Raw genomic sequence first — 25,579 nt, forward strand, 5'->3', positions numbered from 1 at the left:
TATGACTACATACAAAATCTCCTCAAACCTCGACTTCAAAGTCATACATGTTATAACAAAAATCGAATTCTCATCCCTGATCAAGTTTTTTGCAAAGCTGAATTTCACAACACGTGATTTGCAGATTCAAAATTCAGTGAGCTCAAATTCAAGTAAAATTAAACAATCGATCATTTTATCAATGGCAATCAAAAGCAAACCTTCTAGAACAGTTAATTTATCACTTAATCAATCACTTCACAAATGCCAAGCTCAGTGGAGCTGAAAATTCGAACCTTTTTAGTTCAGCGAATCGAGAAGATTCTAGAAACTTCTAGAGTTAACGAGTTCGATTCTTTCGAATCGAGTGCAAAATTGCTTTTTTTTCCACATGCTATAAACAGAGCAAAATCGAAAGCTAAATAGAGCGAACTCAAGGAGGTTCTAGAAGGATCGGATCGGAGGTGAATTATGAAAAAGAAAAACATAAGGATTATTGATAGAGCAAAATTGAAAAGCTATAGAAATATCGAGAAGGTTGTGGAACCTGAGCCTTGTATTGTGCCTCCAACTTAGGTTCAATACTTAAGTGGATTTTTAAAGTTTATATTACCATTGTGTATTTTTTGTGTGATAGTCACTCCACAAGTATAAGTATACGTAGGATGTAGGGGGGAAAAGACCGGACTTCAAGTTTTCAGAAATGAGACTCTCATCCTCATACATATATACTTTTTTTTTTTTAATAAAAAGATCAAATTATATTAAAATAGAATTTATATATTGTTTATTAAAAAAAATGTTTATGTTAGGCTCCTGTCTCCAATATGGATGTAGAACATTAGCATATAGGTTGTTAGTAAAAGTACACAACTTTTTTCTTTTTATTTGACTTGTTGGGACGATAATGTGAATATTTGATCCCTAAAGTAGTACTCAAACTTTACCAAAAAAGTTTACTACACGTTATGCCTCTTGTGCTGTCTTAATCAAAAATACGCAGCTCGAACCAGTGCCCTCTAGAAGAGATTCAGGTCCGCTTGGCTTTCCTTCCCGGTTATCGATTTCGATGAAACTTTGTTCCCAGGACGGTATAGAGACATGACCAGTCAATTCACCACATTCGTGCATGACTCTCTTGACCGTCGTGATCCCAATGCTTGTTTAGAAAAGTTAAGGATTAAGGGTGTCTTTGATGGTTCTACGTTCAATCATTGGCTCATCAATTATGCTTTGGATAAGCACGTAAAAGAAATTTATCTTTTCGATGATTCCTATGTTGATACGTCCTTGCCACAGAGGATGTTTTGTGCCAATTCAATTCGGGTTTTGGAGTTAAAAGGGATTAAAGTATAAGTCCCCGATTTGATTTTAAGCTGTCCTTTGATTGAGGATTTTAGGGTTACTCACTGTTCAGGGTTGAAAAGTATTAGGGTTTGAAGAGCTAAAAAACTCAAAGCTGTAAAACATCAGGAAAGATACCAAATGATTCGATTCGTTTAATTAGAGAAATGACTACAAAGTAATGCATCATTCTTGCAATGCCACCAAACACGTGATTAAAATCGGCAATGGAAGGCAAAGGGCGCGTGTGAAGCATTTTATCAAACATCTCTAAGGCATGATCAACATTCCTAAAGCTTCTATATTTGCATTGATCTTCAATTGCTTCTACTTGGAAACTCCAATAACACCCAAACCAAGTCATTCTAGAAGTATACACCTTCGCCATAAATGAAGTTCCAAATGATTTAGTTGAGGGCAATGACTTGAGCCTGGATTAACGACAAACTCATCCAACCCAAATAATTTAAGACAATCTTGTTCTGTTAAAAATCCCAAACAAAAACAAAGTTTTGAAAGAAAGTTAACCTGAGCATTTGTCTTTCTATTTTAGCTAGAGAAAAGTTAAAAATATTGTTTAATCATAAATTATTATAGATATATTTTCAAATGTTTGGATATATTAATTAATTATTATGAAAATCAGTGTCACCTGCAAAATTCTAAGCAACAAAAGAATTTGTAAAATCCAACTACCTATAACTACAAACAAGCAGCACATTATATAATAGAACAATGTTAACAATATAGCAAAAGAATACCAATGGTAGGAAGGGTGGTCCCAATCTCTCCCAATTTCAGCTTGTACAAAATGGTAGTCTTGCTCGCTGCATGAAGACCGACCATTAGAATATGCATCTCCTTGGCAAAAGGCCAACTGAAAAGCTTGGTGAAAGAGAACCCCATCTTTTATCTCAAGCTGAATTCCCAAAATCACAAGTCAAAGATCTAATCAACCTAACAAGAAAACACTCATACATAATAATTATCTCATTATAATGATTTTACAATAACCTACAGCACGACTTTTATAAACCTTGTTGTATATTTCACAAGACCTATGGGATTATCTATATTATACTTGAACAAACATGACATCACTAAGTTAACCTTGTGTGTTTCAAAAAGATTGGTTTTTTTTAAGCATAACATCACTAACTAAAACTAAGAAACCTAACCTAAGTTAGGCTAGGAAATCACAATCTACATACAACAAAATGAAATTACAAAAGCTCCAAAAGAATTAGCTCTTTGTGTCCCTGAAATGTAATCAATCACTAACAAATGAACTATTCTTTAGCTATATGATCGCAAGTTGGGAGTTTCCAACTCAATTCATTTACTTTAAATCGTAAATGTCAAAATGATTATACCATGAAGTTAATTTTTTATTGCACTACAACCTAAGTTGCTTCTCACTTAGACAATTCAAGGAGAAACACATACAAAATTATCAACTAACTCCTTGAGTTGATAAACCAACCAAGCTAGACTAACAAAATTTGACCTGAGTCCACTGCACAAAAGCACCACAAGGCTTATAAGAGGGGGAAAAGGGAAAGGGGAGGGGGGGGGGGGGGACTCAGTTTGCATAAATGCAACTCCAAAACTTAATTTCATTGGAGGGAACATTTATTATCATTAATTCCACTAGCTAAGGGACGTATAACCACACAAAAAATGTCAGATTTTAGAGCAACAATATTTGGCATTAACCTTAAATAAGAAAAAAATTTTGAAACAACTATCCAGGAAAATAGGTTCCAACTTCCAAGCAACAACATGAGTGCACAATGAAATCACAACAAAAGATAGAATAGTTAAAGGTACAAACAATCATGCATACATAAATGAAATAGAAAATCATCTTTAGAAACTATAAAATTTACCTGAAATGATACACATCTTTTAAAGATTGACATGTGATGGATAAAATATGAAACTTGTCCTTGATGTTGAGAAACTAAAAAACCTTCACTTAGGCTTCTAGAAAAATTCTTGAATGTTCTTATCTACTTGATTAGATGACAACAAGTCAAAAAACACGTTTGCAACTGTCGCATTTGCTGAAAAACCCTTGTCAACCATTATTTCAAGATATTTAATTGCCTTTGATGTCTCATTATGTTGCAGTAACCCTTGGATTATTGTGTTATATGTGCAATCGTCAGGTGAACAACCGCTCCCATCCATTTTCTCAAATATCTCACTTGCTTCTTCTAGCAGTCCCTCTTTGCAAAACCCTTTGATCATTATATTGTAAGTCCGAACATTGGGTTGCAATCCTTTTGCAGGTAGACTATAAAAGAGTTCTCTTGCAACTGTAAGATTCCCAACATTACACAAACCATCAATTAAAATGTTGTAAATCACAATATTGTTGCCCAATGTTTTGTCTTCCATCTCATGAAACACTTTTATTGCCTCAACAACTTGTCCATTCTTACACAAGCCGTCCAATAAGACAGCATAGGTTTGGGGATCTGGAGGTTGGCCACAAGCCTGCATCTTATGAAATAGCTCTAGAGCAGCCTTGTGTCTTTCCACTCGACAAAACCCACCTATAAGAGTGTTGTAAGTCACAACATTAGGAGTTACTCCCTTGTTGGACATTTCATGAAGGAGATTCATTGCCTCATCAATTCTTTTCTTTTTACAAAATCCATTAATCAATGTGTTATAGCTAACAACATCAGGTGAACAACCCCTCTCAACCATCATGTTCAATGCTTTGATGGCATCCTTCAATTTATTTTGCAAACAGTATCCATCAATCAAAGTACTATAAGAGACTACATCAGGCTCAATACCTCTTTGAATCATCATATCAAAAACTTTTTTCGCCTCCATCAACATCCCCTCTTTGCAATATGTGTCCACCAATATGCTGAAGGTCCTCACACATGGCACGATCTTCCTCTATGTCATCTCATTCAACAAAGTAATAGCCTCTCTCCACCGGCTGGAATTGCATAGGCCTTGAATTAAGGAATTGTAAGTGACAAGGTTCGGCTGAATGTCTTTACTCATCATTTCAGATAAAAGGTTCAAAGCCTCAGTTACTAATCTATCCTTACATAAACTATCAATGATTGTGTTATACGCTGACAGATGAAGCTCAAAATTCCCTTCTTCCATCTTCCTAAGCAACCCAATAGCCATATCAGTCTTACCAATCTTACACAGAGCATTTAGTATCGTTCCACAAGTAAATGCATCAGGTTGATAGCCTTTCTTCTCCATATCTTCTACCAACCTCACGGCTCCAGCAATGTTACCTTGAAGACAGAGCCCCTTGACAAGGGTGTTTAGAGTAACAGAGTTTGGGTGATAACCAAGTTTCAAAATTGTTGCCAAGACAGAAAACCCAAAATCTACTCGGTTCAAATGGCAAAAGCAGTTAACCAAAACATTAAGAGTATAAACATCAGGAGAGATACCAAATGATTCGATTCGTTTAATTATAGAAATGACTACTAGGTAATGCTTCAACCTTGCAATGGCTCCCAATATGTGATTAAATTCCACAATGGAAGGCAAAGGGCGCATGTGAAGCATTTTATCAAACATGTTTAAGGCATGATTAACATTCCTAAAGCTTCTAGATTTGCACTGATCTCTAACAGATTTCAAGAATTGATTTTGATTCAGATTGTGATTGTGATTCGGGTTTTTATTAGCACTAGCAATACTAGCAACAGTAAGAATAGAATAACAATAAGAACTAAAAGAAGAGTGGGAAGTACGAAGCAACGTACCCATTTTCCTGAAGATCCAGCAAACAATTCGGCAGTGGAAATCAGAACGAAACGATAGAGTTTGAGAATCGAGAGAGAGAAAGAGAGAGATAGAGAATCCGTTTTGACTTTTGAGGGAAGTTTACTGATTGGTTATCTGATGGTGAGAGAGCATAAAAACAATTGGGGAAAGGGACGGCTAAAATGTGGTCTTTATATAGAGAGAGAGAGATAGAGAGAGAATCGATTTTGAGGGCAGTCTACTAATCAGTTATCTATGGTGAGAGTGAGCATAAAAATCATTGGGGAAGGAGGCAGCTGAAATGTGGTATTTATATCATGCTCCTTGGGTTAGGGTCTTCAAAATGTAACTAGCAAAAAAGCTCGAACTTGAGGTCGGTTGGCCAAAACACACCTACCACACCACTACGCTACTGACCAGTTCTGTGTCAAAGTTATGTAATTCATATATATATAGAACTGAAGCTTCTGACTTTTGGTTCGCATCTCCACAATTTTATACATCAGCATTATCAATAATTAATTGTAATTTAGAAATAAAAACACACTTAGTAAGGAAGGTAAGGATTTGAACGAAGAACCAAAAAGAAACCAATTAGAAACAGGGAAAAATAAATAAAAGAGGAGATTATTGGCCCAATGAATGAGGAAGAACAGGGCAAAGGAGAGCTAAGGCATTGCAAAGCCAATTTATGGATAGACATCTTACTTTGATTGGTAATTTGGTGCTTCCCTTGTTTACTGCATAATCTTTATTTTTCACGAAATTTCATTGATATTTTAAATTATATTTGTTTCTTTTTTATTTGTCTATAGTGTTTGTATCCTGTTTCAATGATTGAACCAATACCATTGTTTCATGACGCCATTGTTGACGTTGTTAATATGTTGTTTTAGATTATATTTCTGGGTATTAAGAATAACAACTTGAATTTTGAGGTAAAGACAGTGTGCTTTTTTATTAATGTATCTATATGATTGATTAAGGACAAAATGCTGTAGTTGAATGTGGTTACAGTCATGTTATTACACCTTTGGATGTTTTTAGACAAGTGCAAGGGAATTTCCACAGTGAATTTAGAAGTTTCTACAATATTTTCGTGAGAACAATAAGTCAAAAGCAAACATACTATCAGACCAAGGCATCTAGTTTGATCAATAGTAACTTCAAAGGATCTTTGGGATCAGCAGTGCATATACAGTGACATTGATCATTCATCAAGTAACTCATTATAAGACTAGAACTGCAATAATAGTCGGTAGGAAAATAGTCAGCTAAAAAATTGTGTAAAAAAATGATGGTGCCTATCTCCATGTCTTTTCCTATTATGTAAGTGCACAAAAATAAATCAAAGTGGGCCAAAATGGACTGAAGTGATCCAAATGGACTCAATAGGACCAAATGGAACAAAGAGGACGAAATAGACCAAATAGAAACAAGGTGGACCGAACGGACCAAATAGAACTAAAGTGGACCGAATAAGAATGAATGGACAGATTAGGACCAAAGTCGACTGAATAGGAAAAATGTGGACTGAATAGGACCGATTTGGACAGAATGGATTGAATACCAAAGTGGACAAAATGAACTTTTTTTTTTTTTTTTGAGAATGAATGGACAAAATGAACTGAATAGGACTAAACTAGACAAAATGACCCGAATAGGACTGAAGTGGACCAAAGTGGATAGAATGGACTGAATAATAACAATGTGGACCGAATAGTTCTAAATAGAACCGAAGTGGACAGAATGGACCGAATAGAATCAAAGTGGACAGAATGAATTGAATAGGACGAATGTGGACCAAATAGAATTTTAGTGGACAAAATAGACTAAACAAGGCTAAATTGGACCAAAGTTGACAGAATGGACCGAATAGAACCAACGTGGACCAAATAAGATTTTTGAATATTTATCATTTTTATTGCAATTTTTGGACTCATATTTCTAATTTCTAATGTCTATTTTCTTTGTATTTTTTAACTCAAAACTAAAGAGTTTAGCCCAAATATAATAAAATCTCATACTTTTCAACCCAAAAATTAAGACAAAAAATGAATTTTTGAGCAAAACTTGAAAGGAAAACCTACAAAAAGAATCAATTTAAGGCTCAATTAGTCTAAAGTGGACAAAAATAGACCGCGTAGACCAAATTCAACCAACATAGACCTAATTGGACCGAATTGGAATGAATGAGATTTAAGTAGACCTAATTGGATCAAATAGAAAAAAATTTAGCGAGATCAAATTATCGTCAACAATTTTTTTTTTTTTTAAATTATACATTATATTACAATACAAAATAATTATTTATTCTCATGCATCACATGAGTTTGTGACTTGTTACATATAATTCTCACTGCTAAAGATAGCAGGATCAATAATTTTTACATTTTCTCGTCTGATTAAAAGAGAGTGCACATGCCAGGAAATCCAACCAATAAGTCTGCATAAATGCAACATCAATATTACTTCCAGTGCAAAAGCTCTAAGCTCTGAATAGACAAAACAGAAAATATCATGTTTAAATTACATTTTCTAAATTAAACAAACTAATTTGTCTCCATCTCTTAAAAAAAGCCACCTTTTTGATCTATTGTTATGGAATGCCATCAGTATATGTATACAAGGGTATGTTTGTATGAATTTTTCAAGGTTTGTGACTTGTAAATCTATATAACATTTGTTGGTAGCTAGTAGACATTTTCTTTTCTTGTAATCCCTTTCTGCCCCCTTGAATAATAGCTCTAGTTGCTATTATTTAATTGGAATTTATATGCCATTACATAATTTAGACATGGCAGAATCTGAATGTAGATAACAGAGGTTATGACGCATGTTTCAGCAGGCAAACACAGTGGAAATAATGTGCAAAGAAGTTTATACTTCTCAAGAATTCTATAGCTTCATCTAGGACAAGGTTCAGCAACTGGTCGTAACCTTTCAATGTCCCGTGGCCGTAACAATAAATAAATTAGCAATAATAATAGCTTGAATAAAAAAATAATGGTTGATCCTCAGTTTTACATAGAACATAGGAGTGGAACAGGTAACAGAAGTATCATAAAAAATTATGCCAGTGCTTTCAATGTATATTATACGAGTTTAATATTTTTATTATCTAAAGATCTCAAAGAATTTATGTCTTAGGTCATCACCAACCTCACCCCATAAAACATAAATTTGTTAATACCAACTGATCTGACTTATTATTTCCCTCAGCTTTGGGACCATCTAAGGAGGAGCATTTTACCTTGAAAACAGATAGTAAGATCATGATAAGCCCCTAATATAGCTTATTCATTTAGCTTTTTAGCTTATTTGCTTATGTACAACTTTTTAAAACTCACATTTTTAAGGCACAATTATACTTTAACTTACTTTTAGCAAAAAGCAACATCTAAGCGCACTAAGCCACTTGGAAAGATCCAAGTCTCGCTAAAAAGATATCAATTTGAATTCACTAAGCCACTTGGAAAGAAACTAAATAAATTTTTTTCCTGAGGTTATTAGAGGTAAAGATAAATCCATAAAAAAAATAAATGATTCAGTTCCAATACTAGTTTTGTTGAATCCTAAGAAGTATAAACACACACACACACCAAAAAAAAAAAAAAAAAAAAAAAGGTTCCAGCTAAATCAACAGCATATTTCCATACAATTCCAACCAAAGCCACTGAAGACTACATGACATGCTATATACAAGTTACATGTAGGGCATTATTTCTCTTTTTGTTCTCTTTCTGCCAAACGAATCAATTTGCAAAGATGTTCCTAGCTCATGAAAAAACAAGTAAACAAGGGCAACATGGTAAGCATAGCAGATTCATCAAGATCCGTTTGATAACCATTTTGTAAAGCATCATTATTTCAAGGGGTGGAGCACAAGTATCATTAAAAGATCCCAGAATCCAGACTGCTATCTCTAAACTGAAATCATTCAGAGATGTTGGATGATAGAAAGTGAAGATAAAGGTATATCTAAGTTGAGTGGATGATAAAAATAAAAAAATAAAAAAGATTCATCACAGACAAATCGGAACACTGTGTATGCAACTTGTTTAACATTTCTATTACATAGCTGAAATTATAAATCTGTCAATAATCCCTATACAATATGCTATATGCATATCCTTATACATATCCACCCAGACATGTTAAACAAGTTGAAGTGATATGAAGTGATATGTAGGGCCTAGGAATTCATCAAAGATTGGTTTTCTTTAAGCATAACAGCACTAACTAAAACTAAGAAACCCAACCCAAGTTAGCCTAGGAATTCACAAAATACATACCACAAAATGAAATTACAAAAGCTCCAAAAGAATCAGCTCTCTGTGTCCATGAAATGTAATTAATCACTAACAAATGAACTATTCTTCAGCTATATGATCACAAGTTGGGAGTTTCCAATTCATTTCATTTACTTTCAATCGTAAATGCCAAAATGATTAAACCATGAAGTTAATTTTGTATTGACAATATTAGCATTAATTTAAATCAGAAAAAATTTCGAAACAACTATCCAGTAAAATGGGTTCCAACTTCCAAGCAACAACATGAGTGCACAATGAAATCGCAACAAAAGATTGAACAAGTACAAACAACCATGCATACATAAATGAAATAGAAAAATCATGAAAAGAAACATCAATGATATGAAAAGAAACATCACTTCACAAAAAGTAAATAACCACTTCCAACAAATATACATACACCTTATAGATTGACCGGCAAAGTCTAAAGTGCTTTATCTGCTGGATTTGTAGATAGCAAGTCAACCAACATGGATGCAGTGGTTGCATTTGCTGAAAAACCCTTGTCAACCATTATCTTAATAAGTTCCGTAGCCTTTGCTATCTCATTCTTGTTAGGCTAAAAATACAAAAATAAACATTGTTCACATGGCCCAAATCTTGATCAGTGTAAACCATGGCCCAAATCTTGATCAGTGTAAACCGTGGCCCAAAAAGCAAAACTTGCAAGACCTGTTTTAACAAGAGAATATCAGAGTCACTTATCCACTAAGTCAGAGTGCAATAGAAGTTACCAAAAAATAAGGAGAAGTGCAGTAACTGTTTTGTCTACTATAAATAAAGATTAAAGGTATTATCAGAGGACAAAACAAAAATCTGAAAAACTTGATTCACATTCCCAGTCAATGGAAGGATAACTTCATGTTTGTAAGTGCGTTTGCCTCACATGAATTATCTAATTATAGTTTTTGTAATTTAACTTAGGAGTTTGTGTGATTTGAATCTTTCTTATTTGTATGAACTTGAATTAAGATATCTACATATTGTGATTACATTGCTTGTTCCCTTATTTTTCTTAGTTGAATATTTTGTACTTTTGAAGTCCTACTAGTTTAGGCAATGGCAGAGCCCATCAATTTGGTGCGAAATCTTGTCTTGTAAGTAGTTCTTTCTAAGAAAGTTTGTATTTTCACAAACAATTATGTTGCAGCAACCCTTAGATGATTGTGTTATATGTTCGATCATTAGGAGAGAAATGGTTCCCATCCATTTTCTCTAGCAGCTCACTTGCTTCGTCAATTAGCCCCTCTTTACAAAACCCTTTGATCATTATAGTGTAAGTCTGAACATCAAGTTGCAATCCTTTCGCAAGAAGACCACTAAAGATTTCTCTTGCAGTTGCAAGTTTCCCAGCATTTTGTAAAACACAATATTGTGGTCCAACTTTTTGTCTTTCATCTCTTGAAACAATGCCATCGCATCCCCAATTTTTTTGTTCTTACAAAGGCCATCCAACAAGATAGCATAGGTTTGGGGATCTGGAAGTTGGCCACATGCCTGCATCTTATGTAATAGGTCTAGTGCAGCCCGGGGTCTCTCCACTCGACAAAACCCACCTATAAGAGTGTTATAAGTCACAACATCAAGAGCCACTCCCTTGTTGGACATTTCATCAAAGAGACTCCTTGCTTCATCAATTCTTTAATTTATTTTTGCAAAATCCATTGATTAATATGTTATAGCTAAACACATCAAGTGAAAAACCCCTCTCATCCATCATATTAAATGTTTTGACTGCATCATCCATTTTGCTTTGCAAACAGTAACCATCAATTAGAGAATTGTAAGTGATTGTGTTAGGCCTGATTCCTCTTTCAATCATCACATTAAAAACTTCTTTTGCCTTTATCAACATCCCCTCTTTGCAATATGCGTCCACCAATATGCTGAAGGTCCTCACACATGGCACGATCTTCCTTTGCTCCATCTCATTCAACAAAGTAGTAGCCTCTCTCCACCGACTGAAATTGCATAGGCCTTGAATTAAGGAATTGTAAGTGACAACATTCAGCTGAATGCCTTTACTCATCATTTCAGATAAAAGGTTCAAAGCCTCAGTTACCAATCTATCCTTACATAAACTATCAATGATTGTGCTATACGTTGTCAAACCAAGCTCAAAATTCCCTTCTTCCATCTTCCTAAGCAACCTAATAGCCATACTAGTCTGTCCAATCTTACACAGACCATTCAGTATTATTCTACAAGTAATTGCATCAGGCTTATACCCATTCTTCTCCATTTCTTCTACCAACCTCACAGCTCCAACAATGTTACCTTGAAGACAGAGCCCCTTGACAAAGGTTTTTAGAGTAAAAGAGTCTGGGTGATAACCAAGTTTCAAAATTGTTGCTAAGACAGAGAACCCAAAATCTACTTGGTTCAAATGGCCGAAGCAATTAATCAAAGTATTGAGAGTAGTAAGACTGGGAGCAATTCCTGATGAGCCCATTTGTTTAAATAGAGTAATGACTAATGGGTAATGCTTCATTCTTGTAATGGCACCCAAAATGCGATTAACGTCAACAATGTAAGGCAAAGCGCACATTTGAAGCATTTTATCAAACATGTCTAAGGCATCATCAACATTCCTAAAGCTTCTAGATTGGCACTCATCTCTAACAGATTTCAAGAATTGATTTTGATTCAGATTGTGATTGTGATTCGGGTTTTTCCTAGCACTAGCAATACTAGCAGCAGTAAGAGTAGAATAACAATAAGAACGAAAAGAAGAGTGGGAAGTACGAAGCAGCGTACCCATTTTCCTGAAGATCCAGCAAACAATTCGACAGCGAAAATCAGAACGAAATGATAGAGTTTGAGAATTGAGAAAGCGAGAGAGAGAGAGATAGAGAACCGGTCGGTTTTGGGGGCAGTTTAGTTGAACTAAGCTACTGATCAGTTATCTGATGTACACACATCACCAGATCATTCTTCTTCTTTTTCCTGTTTAGAACAACGATTTTACTATTTAGTCCTCATCCCCATTAATTTCAAGGAGCCGGTTGTTGGGAACTTTGATTGGGTTTCGGTGGGGTAGTTTTGGAATTTTGTGGACCTTTTTAATAAGCCTGCACCAATTACAGAAAAAGAGTGTTATTAAAAAATAATAATTGAGAAATGCTAATGAGTGCCCTTACGGTACTGATTAATAATCCATATAAAGAAAGTTTTTATTGGAAATGAAAAAAAAAAGTAATTAATATTTTGACAGCTTTTTTCATTTTCCATAAAAGTGATATTAAAACTTTCTTAAAGTGGATTATTAATGAGTGCCCTAAGGACACTCGTTAGCAAAACCCTAATAATAATAATCCCATCAAAATAATAATAATAATAATAATAAAATAACAGAAAAAGAGTGGTTTTTGGTTGCTTGGACTATAAAAAAGTAATGGTTTTTATGCATCTGCGACTATTAATTAATGATCCACTGTTGCATAAGTGTAATTAATTATTATTTGAACCAGATGAGTGATGAGATTATGGGGTCATCCATTCTAAATCATAAAAATCACAGTCAGGGATTCAAGCAGGTTCCATCAGTACTACGTTGGCTCCAACATTTCCATCCAGATCTCTCTCTCTGTTATGAATTTGATTGAAGAGGAATTTGTGTGCAAAATGTATTGGATTCTCTAGTGCTTGCACTATTGGCTAACCAGAATCGAAAGTTTATCTATGTTGAACAGGCAAGTTTTTTGGTCCAATTGATATTTCTCATTTTAAAGATATCATATATTATTGTAATGAGTTTGGTAGACGAAGAAACATTGGGAAAGAGAAGAAAACTAAACTTTTAACCTTTAATGGTTTAATTGATGAAAATTGAAAATCCTCACACTAAGTAATTATGTTGGCTTTTTTTACTTATTTGATGGATAATCTAAGATTTAAAACTGCTATTTCAATTTCTTTTTCTACATTGTCCTGGTAAACAAACAAAGCATCATGGCTTGGTTGGTGGAGAGACTGTGAAAAATGCATGGGACTATGCTGGACTTGCACATAGGATTAGGAATAGGAAAATTGGAATTTGGGACAGTGAAAGTTAAAACAAAAACAAAAAACAATTTTTATTGCATTTGAATTATGCCCCATCTCAGTCTCACTAATGCCCTCTTTGCTGTTCTTGCAATTAAACTGTAATATTGCAGTTCATTGAATCACAATGTCTTGAAATTTCATGCCCTCTTTGCTGTTATTATTCATCCCAATTTTTCTTTTAAAATTTTTTTTTTTGCAATTTTCTTATTATTATTTTTTTGTGCAGAATTGTAAACTGCTCCAAAAAATTGTACAGGAAGGTCATTTATCATCTACATGATTGATCAAATGTGTTGAATATGTTGTAAGTTTATAAATAATATATGGAGAAAATGGGCAAATACCCTTTTTTGGGAAATTAAACAGTCGTTTGCCCTCTTTCTGAAACTAAATAGGGAATTTCCCCTCTTTTGTAACTCGACAATAGAGAAATCGAGTTTTAATGAATAACTCGATATTTGTATAGTCGAGTTAGTCTGACCCTTCGAATTTTTCCCAATAAAAAAATGTTTGTGTAGACGGTCATAACTCGGGAAACTGGAAATCGAGTTATTTTCAGCGGTTTGAATCAATAGGACCCTAACGTCTCACAACGCTATTCAGTCACTCGCTCTCCCTGTACACTCTCTTTCCCTCGCTCTCTGCCATCACTCTCTCTCCACACTCTGTCTCTCTCGCTCTGCGATCAGGCTTCCCCACTCTTCCTCGAGTCTCCATCAGTCGTCGTTGGTTCCCGCCGCCGCTGATTACAGGTACGGTCCTCTCCCTCTGAAATATTTTCTGATGTTGGTTAATGTTAGGTTGCGTTTTGTGTGGGATTTTGATTATTTTGTTGAAACTTAAGGAAGTAGTAAATTTACTAATGAAGATGAGAATTTTGTTGTCTTTTATATGCTGCAATGATGATTTTCTCATTAATGAGTTTAAATGTGCTTGGGGTTTTGATGAGGGGTTTTGGCAAATCGAGTGGTGTTATAACTTATATTTTCATAAATAGTTAATTAATAATTATCCGAAGCTTTAAGAAGTGATTTAAATAGTTCTAAAATAATTTTTTTTATGGCAAGTTCTTATTTATTTAAGAAGTGATGTTGAAAATCTTGTGCTCAAAATATAATGTCTTACTGAATCTATGCTTTTATTTTATATTAAATGTGGTTTACTTGTTAGAAAATTGCTAACAATGTATTTGCTGCCATGTCAGATATGCAGGCACTAGATAGAGTGCGGCCTGGACCCGATGTGGATACCCAGTTGGCCCAGCAGCCGAATCATCGGTCAAGTCCACTTTGGAGGTGCGCCGCTGACGAGGTATGTAGTAGTATTATTAATACATGTTTGTTTTATAATTACCTCGTGTTTAATCTCCTAACACAATACTCGTCCGTGTGCAGGAGGCGCCTGGCATGATAAAGGTTCGACGCCGTAAATGTGTATTGCCACAGGGTGGGTTAGATCCACGAATCATGCAACACATAGATGCAACAGGGTTGACTGGTTTATTCAAGGTTCCTGATATGGAGGTCGACCACGCCTTGATCATGGCGTTGGTTGAGCGGTGGCGTCCGGAGACGCACACGTTCCACTTACCCCATGGAGAAATGGGTATCACCTTGCAAGATATGGAGGTGATGCTGGGGCTTCCGGTGGATGGGTTGCCTGTCACTGGGAAGACAGACTACAAATGGAGTGAGCTGTGCGAACAGTTGTTGGGCCATAAACCTCCACCCCCGATACCAAACTCAAACAAGTCTACCCTTGCTGGGGCGAGGATAAGATACACCTGGCTTGATGCACAGTTTGCCGATCCCTTAGTTGTGGACGCTGCTGACGAAGTCGTGCAGCAACATGCCCGCTACCACCTACTTGTACGGATGGGGGCCCTCTTGTTCATGGACAGGTCTGCGGATCGGGTCTCACTGCTGCCTCTGCAGTTGCTCAACCCAGTCAGCAATGCGAGACGGTATAGCTGGGGTAGTGCAGCATTGGCCTGGCTGTATAGGCAACTTTGTGGTGCATCGAAGAAGGATGCGATGCAGATTGGAGGAGCACTCTTGTTGGTGCAGCTATGGGCCTATTCAAGGTTCCCACAATTATGCCCTGTTGTGAGGCCGCCTCTACCGCCAGTGCACTCAGGGCCCCTTGCCATTAGGTACGTTCATTGAGTTCTCGTTATTTGTCTCTTTCATATAATTAAAAATATGCCAAACTAACAAACGAAAGAAACTTATCAATGCTTAGTATATGGATGTGAAATATAAAATCAAAGTTTGTTAAATGTAAGGTTCAGTAATGAGCATTTGTCGACACCTCATGTTTGGTAGGTGGAGCGGGCCAAAATGCACCGCAGAGCATGCCACACACGTCCTTGCTGCGTACCGGGCGTCACTGGCTACAGTACGGGCCGAGCAGGTATTCGGTTAATTTAGTTTGAATTCTTATGACCACGTTTCCCTCAATTCTTATGACTACGGGCCGAGCACGTTTCCCTCAAATGCACCGCACATGCTTTTATTTTCGTTTCCCTCAATTTTTATTTTATTTTGAATTCTTGGATTGTTGTAGGAATGAGTTGATTTCATAATACCATCCAATCATTTTGTTTGATACTTGGATTTCCATCCCATCATTTAACTCAATTGGAATGTCCATCGTGAAGTACTTCACATTAGAACTTCCATTTGTAGCACCTGCATGAATACTTGCTCGTCCTTACATAAAGTAAAACAAAAGTAAAAAATTCTTGAATGTTAAATCAAAGGGTTTTTTCCAAATTGGGTTGGATTGAAGGGTTTTTTCCAATGCAACCCAACTCACATGACTCAGGTTAAGTTGGGTTAAATCAATGGGTTATATATAAATTTAGTCATATATATATAAAGTAGAATTTGGCTATATTCTTCATTATGTACGGAAACGTTTGTGATTTACACCGAAAAAAAAAAAAAAAAACACAGAGTAAATTGTCCCTTTTCCAAGATGTTTGAAGCATGTGCAACATGCGCAAAAGATTGAGCATGAAGTCTTGGTTTAGTGCAAGACAGTGAGTTCAAACTTGTGTTGCAACCAAAAAACAAAAACTCCACCAATTGTTACAAATGTCATTAAGCTGATGCAATGAAGAGAAGACGCACATATTGGATTATGTAATTGGTTATAATTCAATGAGAAATGAATTTACCTAATAGTATACCAAAGATAATCAGATTTGTCTTTGGTTGTATTTGTGTGCTCAAGTAATTCATTTGATTTTAATGATGCATCTTCGAAACTGACGATGACATCTTTAAATTCTTTCCAGCTACTAACTGAATCAAAAGTTTGTGTTCATTTTCTGATTATGTCATTATACACCGTTTCAACCTATTTAACATGAGAAAATAGAACTTTTACCCTGCTATGAAAATGAACTAAAAAATTTCAAAACAATATTTCTTAAGACTTTATATAAGGCGAATGATTGTAAACGCAGAAGATATCAATTAAATTCTAAACAACAAATTTCCTACTATAAACTTGACAAATATGGGTCTTTTCAGAACAAGGGAATCAAGGCATATTAGAATACAAATGATATTTTCAAAACGCATGGCCCCTGCGCAAGGATGACACACATAAATCGAGAAATGGTCCAAATTTTTTTCTTTCCCTAATCCTTGCGTGAATTCTACTTCACTGTCTTCTTCGTTGTTTTTGCACTTTCTGCTTCTTTACATGCGTTTTGGAGTCTTGCTCAACAGGTTAGCCCAGACTTGTGCTCATAATTCTTTTAGAGAGAGTTTGAATCTTTGATAGTTGTTATACTTCAATATTAAAGCTTTAAAATAGAAATTTTTTTTAGAACTGTTGAAGCTTATTAATATTTCACACCTTCTGGATTCGCTATAGTTTTGGTGGTTGACTTAGATATTACCACAATTATATTCCAGATTTTCGTTGAATTAAATTTGCTGAGTTAGAGCTTCTCTTCACTGTTGTAATATAGTTGGCTGTTAAATCTCATAAAATGATAAAATTCTTTAAATTTAGAACGTTGGGAAAGCTGCAAATGTTAAACTACGAAAATTTTATCTAATTATTGTGTAATCATGACATGAGAGCAAAAATATAACCCCAATTTGCATTTTTGGCCTAAGTACAGAAACAGAGGGAATGATGACATTATTGATCATTGGCCCGTAAAACACATGATCACTTCTCTGGCTTTCATTGAAATTTGAAATTAAGCAAACTAAAGGATGGAGTTACTCTGTCTTGAATGTCATAGAGTGACCATAGGCTAAGCCATTGCCATAGCTTGTCCTTGTCCAATGCTGGATGGTTGTCATTGCTTGGGTCCACACTGTGAAATTTCCAAAATACAAAGCCATTAGTGCCCCCCCACTAGGAACTCGAGAGTCCAGGGTATAGGTTAAACCCTTTGTGAGATTTGGGGTTGTTTAGGATGCCAGAGTGAGCACCGAAGATAGTCTCAATTGTTGCTTTGCCTTCAAAAACTTACTAATGTTTGGAGTTTATGCATTTCACTACCCCTGTGACAGAACATAGCAATATTTAGTATTAAGTGACCATCTAAGGTTAATATAAACTTTTATGTTATCTAAACATCCGTTTGGGATGTTCTAGTTGATGGTGTTTTCATAGGTAGTCAATGTGAATCTAAGCTCTTTACAATTCATTGGTGCCACTGGTGCTGCAGGTGGTTTTAGTGTGTGAGCTCCATTTGGGCATAGATATAAGTTTCATAGGTACGATCGAACTCTCTTGGCTAGAAGTTTCATATGTACAATTGCACCAGATTACTATCACGCTCTACTTTAGTCGGTTGTTTTTGCATATAGTCTCAATATATGCTACAAATTTGATTAAACAAATAAAATTTAAGCTTGTACGGTTTGTAATTAAGCTTGTGAAATCACTTGTAATTAATTAATAAAATGTTATGAGCTTAAAACCATAGTTATTGCTCTGCCTAATAAGTAGACAATTTAGTATTTCTTCTTCTAACATAGGGGTATCCAGGATTACAAACATTGTTATTGTGATGCAAAAAACATTGTTACATTGTACGTTATAAATTACCTTTGCTGAATTGAAGGTTATATTTTTACAGTCTAGTAGAATACTGTTTGACTTCGATTTACGTATTCAAGTGGTATATTTTGAATATGCACAGCCTCGATTGTCTTCTTGGAAAACAATGGCCTAAGTTTAAAGAAACAAATAATTGTTAATCAGTGATATATGAGAAAACATAAAGACGCTTGACACATTACCTCTTGTTGTTGACCTAAATGAAAAGTTAGTTCGTGCTCCTTGCACCAAAGTTGGAGAGCACAATTTAATTGCAGCATGCAACTCCTTAAGTTGTCCCCACTTTAGCTGCCTTAATAGTCCTAAAATTATTAAAAGCTATGGATTATTAACGAGTACTTTATTCATATAATTTTAGAAGCGTGCAAAATATGCTGCTCACCATATTCTTCAAGAGGAATGTAATTTTAGACATTGACATGATTAGTTTGAGATAACTAAAAGGCTTACGTAATTTCCAACACTAAAATTTATAAGAAATATATATTTACATAGAAATATAATAACAGTATTTGATGAGGATTATACCATGTAATAATTTACATAGCTTCCATTTCTTGCAATATAAAGTGGTACTTGAAATGCAATGTCTTCAGTAGACCTTATAATAGTCATTTTGTTCTCATTCATTGAAACATTGTTAATGACTAATGCAATTAATGTAGCACAATATTTCTATTACGATAAAAAGATTTTGCGAAATCATCAACTTGGATTCATCTTACAACCATAAGGATGCTCTAGTACCCTCCTCTAAGTTTGGTTCAGATTGAAAACCCTAGTATTTGATGGTGTCAGTTAGCTTTGAACCCTGTCCAGCATATGAACATGGGGCTGAAAATGGTGGACATGAACAACCTAGATCTTTTAATATTTTTTGCAGGTCAATTTTGTTGTTCTTTTAGTTTCTGCCCAATAATCCCTGAAGATTTTGTGTACGACTAGAAGCTAGAAATTCCATGCTTTGCATATTACATATCACAAACATAATGTTAAATTAGTATGATGTCTCACTATCACAAACATAATCTACTTATGCAGATTGTATGGGAGCCGTACACGCATACGCTAGGCTCCCTACCTGCGTATTGCACTGCTGGGCAGCATATTTGGAGGGCCGAGGTGCAGTTGATATTCTTTTGGATAGTGGAGTGGCATCATCCTGAGCGAGTCCTCCGTCAGTTTGGGATGAAGCAACCAGTTCCAAGTGTCGTGGATACGTCGACTACCCTTCGCAAGATATCCCTTCAGGGTAAATGGGAGAAGAACTGGGAGGTAGAACATGATCCCTTTATTCGGCAATGGGCCAACCGAGTGAATGTAGTTCGCGGGTCCGATCTCCTAGACGATGATGATACGTATCTCGTTGAGTACATGATGTGGTACAATCGCCACACAAGGCGGTACATAACACCAGAGTCTGCGTATTGAGAATTCATGGTGAGGCAACAATTCCTATTTTATGGATGAAACCATTGTTGGATTAAATATCCTCAGCAGCTTTATCATGCATGCAAAAGTCCACAATAATTATCGTTGTTACATCTCTATAAGTTTCTCTGTCATTTTGTTTTAAAGTCAAAAAATACTGCATGACATGTCATTATGTTTTAAAGTCAAAATACTGCATGATTTAAGTTGTTCATAACAAACTGAATTTGTCTTGATCCAATTTGTTTGCATGAGGAATGGTTAATGGGCAATGACTAATGATGACCACACCTTTGTTCATATAATTACATTCAACTTTTAAAAAGGGTAGATTGGGTTGGGTTTTATTGTATTTTATTTTATTTTTTGTTTATTTTTTTTTTGTTTTTGGTTGGCTTGTACTTTAAAATGGACGGTGCAACTCTGTGTAGTAGTGATAAATTCACATTTCATGATAGTTTAGATAGCCTTTCCTCAAGGACTGATTAATGTATTACATATTCCTTGATAGATATTACCTCTAGGATTGGGAAGTCCCTTACTAAACTGTTGGTAGAATGCAATTCCCAACAGCTTAAAGGTCATTTAAAATCTTGCAAGTATGCAGCAAGGAGATGTGCATTTATACTAGATTCAAGTATGATATATGTTCTAAGTTTTTGGTACTTCCCTTAATTGAAACTTGAAGCTTGCGTTTGATATTTTCAATTCATTTGATTTGGGCGTGTACGTTAGGAAATAATAACTTCAAAATATGTGTCCTGATTGCAATGTGATATTAATGGAGTTGTAAATCTCGTGAAGCCTAGATACAGAAGTGAAATTCTGATATTTTCACTTATGCTAAGATTGAACTTATGTACAACCAACTATACGTGTTTTTTAGAAGTATTATCTCAATGTTTAGATTGCATAGCGATAAACATAACAGGAAACTGAAAATTCCTGAGTGTTGGGTTGGAACTATAAATTTTTGCACAGGGGGGGCCAACCCCTATTTTTATACACTGTCTTTTTAAAGATGCTTCATAATTATAAGTAATATAAGGATTTCATTAGCTATGTTTGCTACTTTTTCTTTTGATTTTGGAACAGATTTATCCAAGTTTTGCATCATACTTGCGTTCTTGCTTTTATGACGCCCTTGTTTTGTAGGTTCGGACGATGATTAGGTCTATACAGAGGTGCGATGAAGGTTCTGACATGCACACTGACCTTACATTTACACTAGAGCTTGTGGAGGAGCTAGGCCGACTTAAATTGGCGAATGCGCTTGCAGAAGCAGTTGACATTGATACACAGGCCCCAGTTCGTGGCGGGCAACGTGGTGGGTCTCGTGGAGGTGGACATCGTGGAGGTGGTCAAGCTGGTCGCAGCCGTACAACCGAGTCGGCTCCCATCTACGAGGAAGGGAATGAGGAGGGTGTAGAAGAGGCATGGCTTGGCACTGATTGGGTACTGTCTGATGACGACGGCAGGACACCGCGATGCACGCCTGGCGATGGTGCTGGGCCATCCCATAGCGTCGATCATCAGGGCACTGTTCCAGCCCACACTACATCCCATGGTGCTAGCACGGACTTTGAGGGCCCTCCTTGTATGTCGCCCCCAGTTTTCAGTGGATCTGCCCATGATGGTGGATGCATATTTGTCCCCACACCAGGCATGCCCACCCCACCTCTAGTGCATGTGGACCCCACCATGTCAGCTCCATCTCAAACCGCCCACGGAGAGGCTGTACAGATTGAGCAGATACCGGCTGAGGACATTGAGCCGGTGGAGGCTTTGCGGAGATCGCGACGCCCGCGTGCGCATGCTCCCGATTGCGGGACCGGTGATGGTATGTACTTCGTCTACACTTCCCATCTTCTTGAGCTACTTGTACTGTGCATTTGATTGATTATGTTAATTTAATTATGCTGTTGTGTCTGATGAAACAGGTAAGATTAGACCTGTCAGGGCATATGGGCGGAAACGAAAAGATCATTAAATGCCTTAGTGTATGCTTATACTTCCTGCCTATAGGTGACTGCATAGTTACGTTTCACTTTTCTTCTAAAGTCGTATTTTTTTTTTTAGACCTAACTGCAATGGTGGACACGAAAAGGCCATTGAGCTGGATTGTCCTTGTGTGCTTATTCTTCATGTGTATAGGTGACTGGAATAAGCATGCAAAATGTTCTACTAATTGGGGAGAATCTTGGTGGCTGTGCATCTATTTCTGGATCATTGCTTGGGGAGAATACTGGCTGTCAATGTGTTTGTTGTCAAGAAATTGATATTTTGGAGAAAACCCATAAGGCGTATTGTATTTATTGATGTATTAGGAAGTTTTTCTGCACTTGGAGTTTTGATTGCAATTTGACAAATGTCTGGATTGGTATTCATTTGAAGCCAAACTTTCTTGTGTTTTTGTATGTTGTTAGCTACAGTAAAGTGGGTTGTAAGAGAGTAATTTGTTTTTTTATTTTTGTTATTTTTGTGAGAAACAAATGTGTGGTATTGTTGATAAGCAAGAAGAAGTAATTTGATACTTTCTGTAAAAGAGTTTGATGACGAAGTTTATGCGGATCAATGGCAGAACCAACTCCTTTGTAGCAAATCATTTATCCGAGTCTCTACAATGCTTGGCTAGGTATGTGTCTCTCTCCTAATTTTCTGATTCGCCTTCCCTACAATTCCTAGATTGGTACATCCTCCTTCCCATTTTCTTATTTTTAATCTCCTTTAAATCCCCTCCTCTCTAGAATGATTAGATCTGTGTACATTTGATTACAAGTTCGTTAGTAGGAACTTTGGAGAATAGAATTTATATTTTTTTCTAGCATTGTCCTAGAGCAGCTCACAATATAACTTACCCAAAGCTGAAAACGGCAAAAATCTTAGTTATGTGTGCATGTTTTGTTCCTTTCGCTTCTTGGGGTTTGTAATTGTTATTTATCATTGTATATATTACCTTTTCATTTTGGTAGCAAATTGGGAACCCAATGAGAAACATTTAATTGATTATTGATTTTTTCATCAATTAGCCTTCTTATTTTATGATTTTCAGTATATATATATATATATATATATGTTGTGTGTGTCATTGGCCAATGAATCAAATCTTGTCCATCATTTGCTTTAATGAAATGATGGAGGCATTAATGAAAAATTTGCATACTGTTTGAATGTTACTTTTATTGTTTGTGTATTGCCGTTTTTTGGGTTTGAATTATTATCTATGCTTACAAAGGTATATGCATTTTTCTCAATAATTTTCGGTTAGTATCTAATGTCTCCTTCACCACAGCACATTAAGACGTTGGAGAAGTGGCCAACCTTCAGAATCCTGGGAGGCTCATAAGGCAGCAATCCAAGCACTCATAAAGCTGCCTTCAGGCGAGCTTGTTACAGGTATAATATGATTCAGTAGATGACTGTTCTGCTAGATATTGTTTTAGATTTTGTTGGTAGTTAGAACTGGTTACATCAGATTGGAATGCATAGATCCAACTATGTCTTTCACTATCAACTTATGGGGTTCATTTTTATGCTACCACGATTTTAGGTTCAAGTGATACAACTTTAAAACTTTGGAGAGGAAGCAAATGTACACATACTTTTGTTGGGCATACAGGTATTTTTTCCATTTATTTGCCTTCATTGTGCTTTATATATATATATATATATATATATATCCTTATCTGCAATGTGTTGAAATCATGTGGGAATGAAAATAATTGTAGATTTTGCAAACTAACGATGCTGTAAAATTTTCTTCTTACATGTCTGTTTGGTGATCATCAAACATATTTTCTTTGAGCTTCCTATAAGTTAGAAGTGGAAGAAGCATTTAATATCGATTAATTCTGATCTATAAGTTGGCATTAATTGACCAAACTGTTGACATGGGTAATCCTCATATGTTTAGTGCTTTACATGGTTTGATTGCTAAAAAATTTAGACATGATGATACCTCTTTGTCTCCTGTGGAGTATTTAGTGGGAAAGGAATGCTTGCACTTTTGATGGAAGTGAGATTGATTCTTGATTTGAAGTTGCTCTTCCGGACTTTATCTAAGCGGACTAATGCTTTGGCATTCATTACCAATCTGACTGGTTTTGTATTTATCTTCACATGATTGAGAGTTGTGTTATTTGCTTCAAACTTGGCTTTATAATATGGCTTTATATATCATTGATAAAACAGATCAAATATAGGCTGATGCACTTGTTCTGAGGGGGATCAGTTGCACATTTGAGGAAGGGCACAAAATACGTATTGTTGGCAGAATTGGCAGTGGCAAGACCACTCTCATAGAGATGAACCTGTTTTGTCCAGTGGAGCTAGCTAGAGGGAAGATATAGTAATGTATCTATTGAAACCTGTAGTATTCCATGTAATGTTCACTTTTTACGTAACTTTTAAATTTTAAGTGTTCATTTTTTTTCTAATTCAGAATAATATTACAAGGTACATCATAATTTTAGGGTTTTATTTACTGTGTTTGGGATTCAAGAACCTTTATATAGCTGTGTTATTTGTTTTTTTAGTTGGTTGGTGTCAATTTTTATTCATGGTCATTTTGTTCTGGACTTTCTATATTGTGGCTATTAAAATTTTTAGAATTGACTTGAAGAATTTAGATAATTTTCTAATGTTGGACGATTTATCATGTATGAATAATTCCAATCCTATCTTTTTTAAACTTTGAATTTTCTTTGATTGGTATGGATTGCAGTGAATCCTCCAACGAGGAGGATTTCCAAATCGTTCATGTAGAGGTTATGCAATTCATTGTTGTTTTTTACGTCATGTACATTCGTTAATCGTGGCTCATTGTGTATAGGCTGATGTAGTATTTTGTAACTACACAATAATGGATTGCAGTGAATCAAATAGACGGGGTACAACCAAAGCTGGCTGAATAGGATCAAATAGAGTAAATAGAATGTAGTACACCAATTTTCCTAGAAACCACAGTGGACCGAATAAGACCAAAGTAGATATAATGGACCGAATAAGACCAAAGTAGTCCAAGAACAAAAATAATAAGGTTATTTTTCCATACATACATATCTGCCAGTGAAACAATTGGAAAACGATGACACTTCTACTTAAAGCACACATGACAACAGATGGTACTTGGAAGTATACATATCTTACTAAATACCACAACAAGAAGTCGTACTTTTGCATTCATGCATCCGTACGTTGTCTCGTGGGTGCATCAACTTCATCATCCCCCACAACATGAGCCACCACTTCATTCAACATGTTTGCACTCAACGTTGCGATCCTCCTTGCGTGGTCACGCTCCTCAATGGCAACTTCCAACTGATACCTTAACAAAGTGTGCCTAATGTCTCCACTGCCATAGTTGGTTCCTTCGCTTTGAGAAGTGCTAGGTGGAGTTGAGGTTGATATGTTTGGAGTTTCCCACGATGTAGACGCACCACCATGCACGCCCATACCATTACCATGCAAATACTCCATGTATGCAGCTTCGGCTTCCCTTCGATCTTTATATGATTTGTGATTGGCGTTTGGGAATTTATGAACTTGTCTACTCGCATCTAGCCAACTGTCGTATATGCCTGGAACACGACCGTTAAACACAACATAGG

The 25,579-nt window shown here is 35.8% G+C and overlaps 2 protein-coding genes, 2 long non-coding RNA genes and 1 pseudogene across 10 annotated transcripts in view; 3 read left to right on the forward strand and 2 right to left on the reverse strand.

Moving 5' to 3' along the window:
- Positions 1-25,579, reverse strand: part of LOC126716655 (peroxidase 5-like) — a 93,984-nt gene that overhangs the window by 39,787 nt on the left and 28,618 nt on the right. The window lies entirely within an intron of this gene.
- LOC126716683 (uncharacterized) lies at positions 9,758-12,324 on the reverse strand. Its single transcript, XR_007652219.1, has 2 exons — positions 12,156-12,324; positions 9,758-10,070 (listed from the first exon to the last, which is right to left on the reverse strand). It is a non-coding gene; the product is annotated as an uncharacterized LOC126716683 (long non-coding RNA).
- LOC126716682 (uncharacterized) lies at positions 13,770-14,935 on the forward strand. The gene is made up of 3 exons (XR_007652218.1): positions 13,770-14,197; positions 14,650-14,756; positions 14,840-14,935. It is a non-coding gene; the product is annotated as an uncharacterized LOC126716682 (long non-coding RNA).
- LOC126716651 (uncharacterized) lies at positions 14,983-24,416 on the forward strand. Of its 7 annotated transcripts, none has more exons than XM_050417578.1 (8): positions 14,983-15,597; positions 15,770-15,857; positions 21,126-21,810; positions 21,911-22,006; positions 22,125-22,605; positions 23,263-23,366; positions 23,521-23,589; positions 24,162-24,416. In XM_050417578.1, the coding sequence occupies exons 1-4, from the start codon at positions 14,987-14,989 to the stop codon at positions 21,958-21,960; spliced, it is 1,434 nt and encodes a 477-aa protein (XP_050273535.1). In that variant the 5' UTR covers positions 14,983-14,986; the 3' UTR covers positions 21,961-22,006; positions 22,125-22,605; positions 23,263-23,366; positions 23,521-23,589; positions 24,162-24,416. The 7 variants fall into 7 exon arrangements, with proteins under 7 accessions (XP_050273535.1, XP_050273532.1, XP_050273534.1 ...); XM_050417575.1 differs by having other exon boundaries at positions 21,911-21,995; positions 22,078-22,605; XM_050417577.1 differs by having other exon boundaries at positions 21,911-21,995.
- On the forward strand, positions 16,976-17,086 carry LOC126720162 (U6 spliceosomal RNA; annotated as a pseudogene).

Source organism: Quercus robur, chromosome 3 (genome assembly GCF_932294415.1).
Source record: "Quercus robur chromosome 3, dhQueRobu3.1, whole genome shotgun sequence".
Classification (NCBI taxonomy): Eukaryota; Viridiplantae; Streptophyta; class Magnoliopsida; order Fagales; family Fagaceae; genus Quercus; species Quercus robur.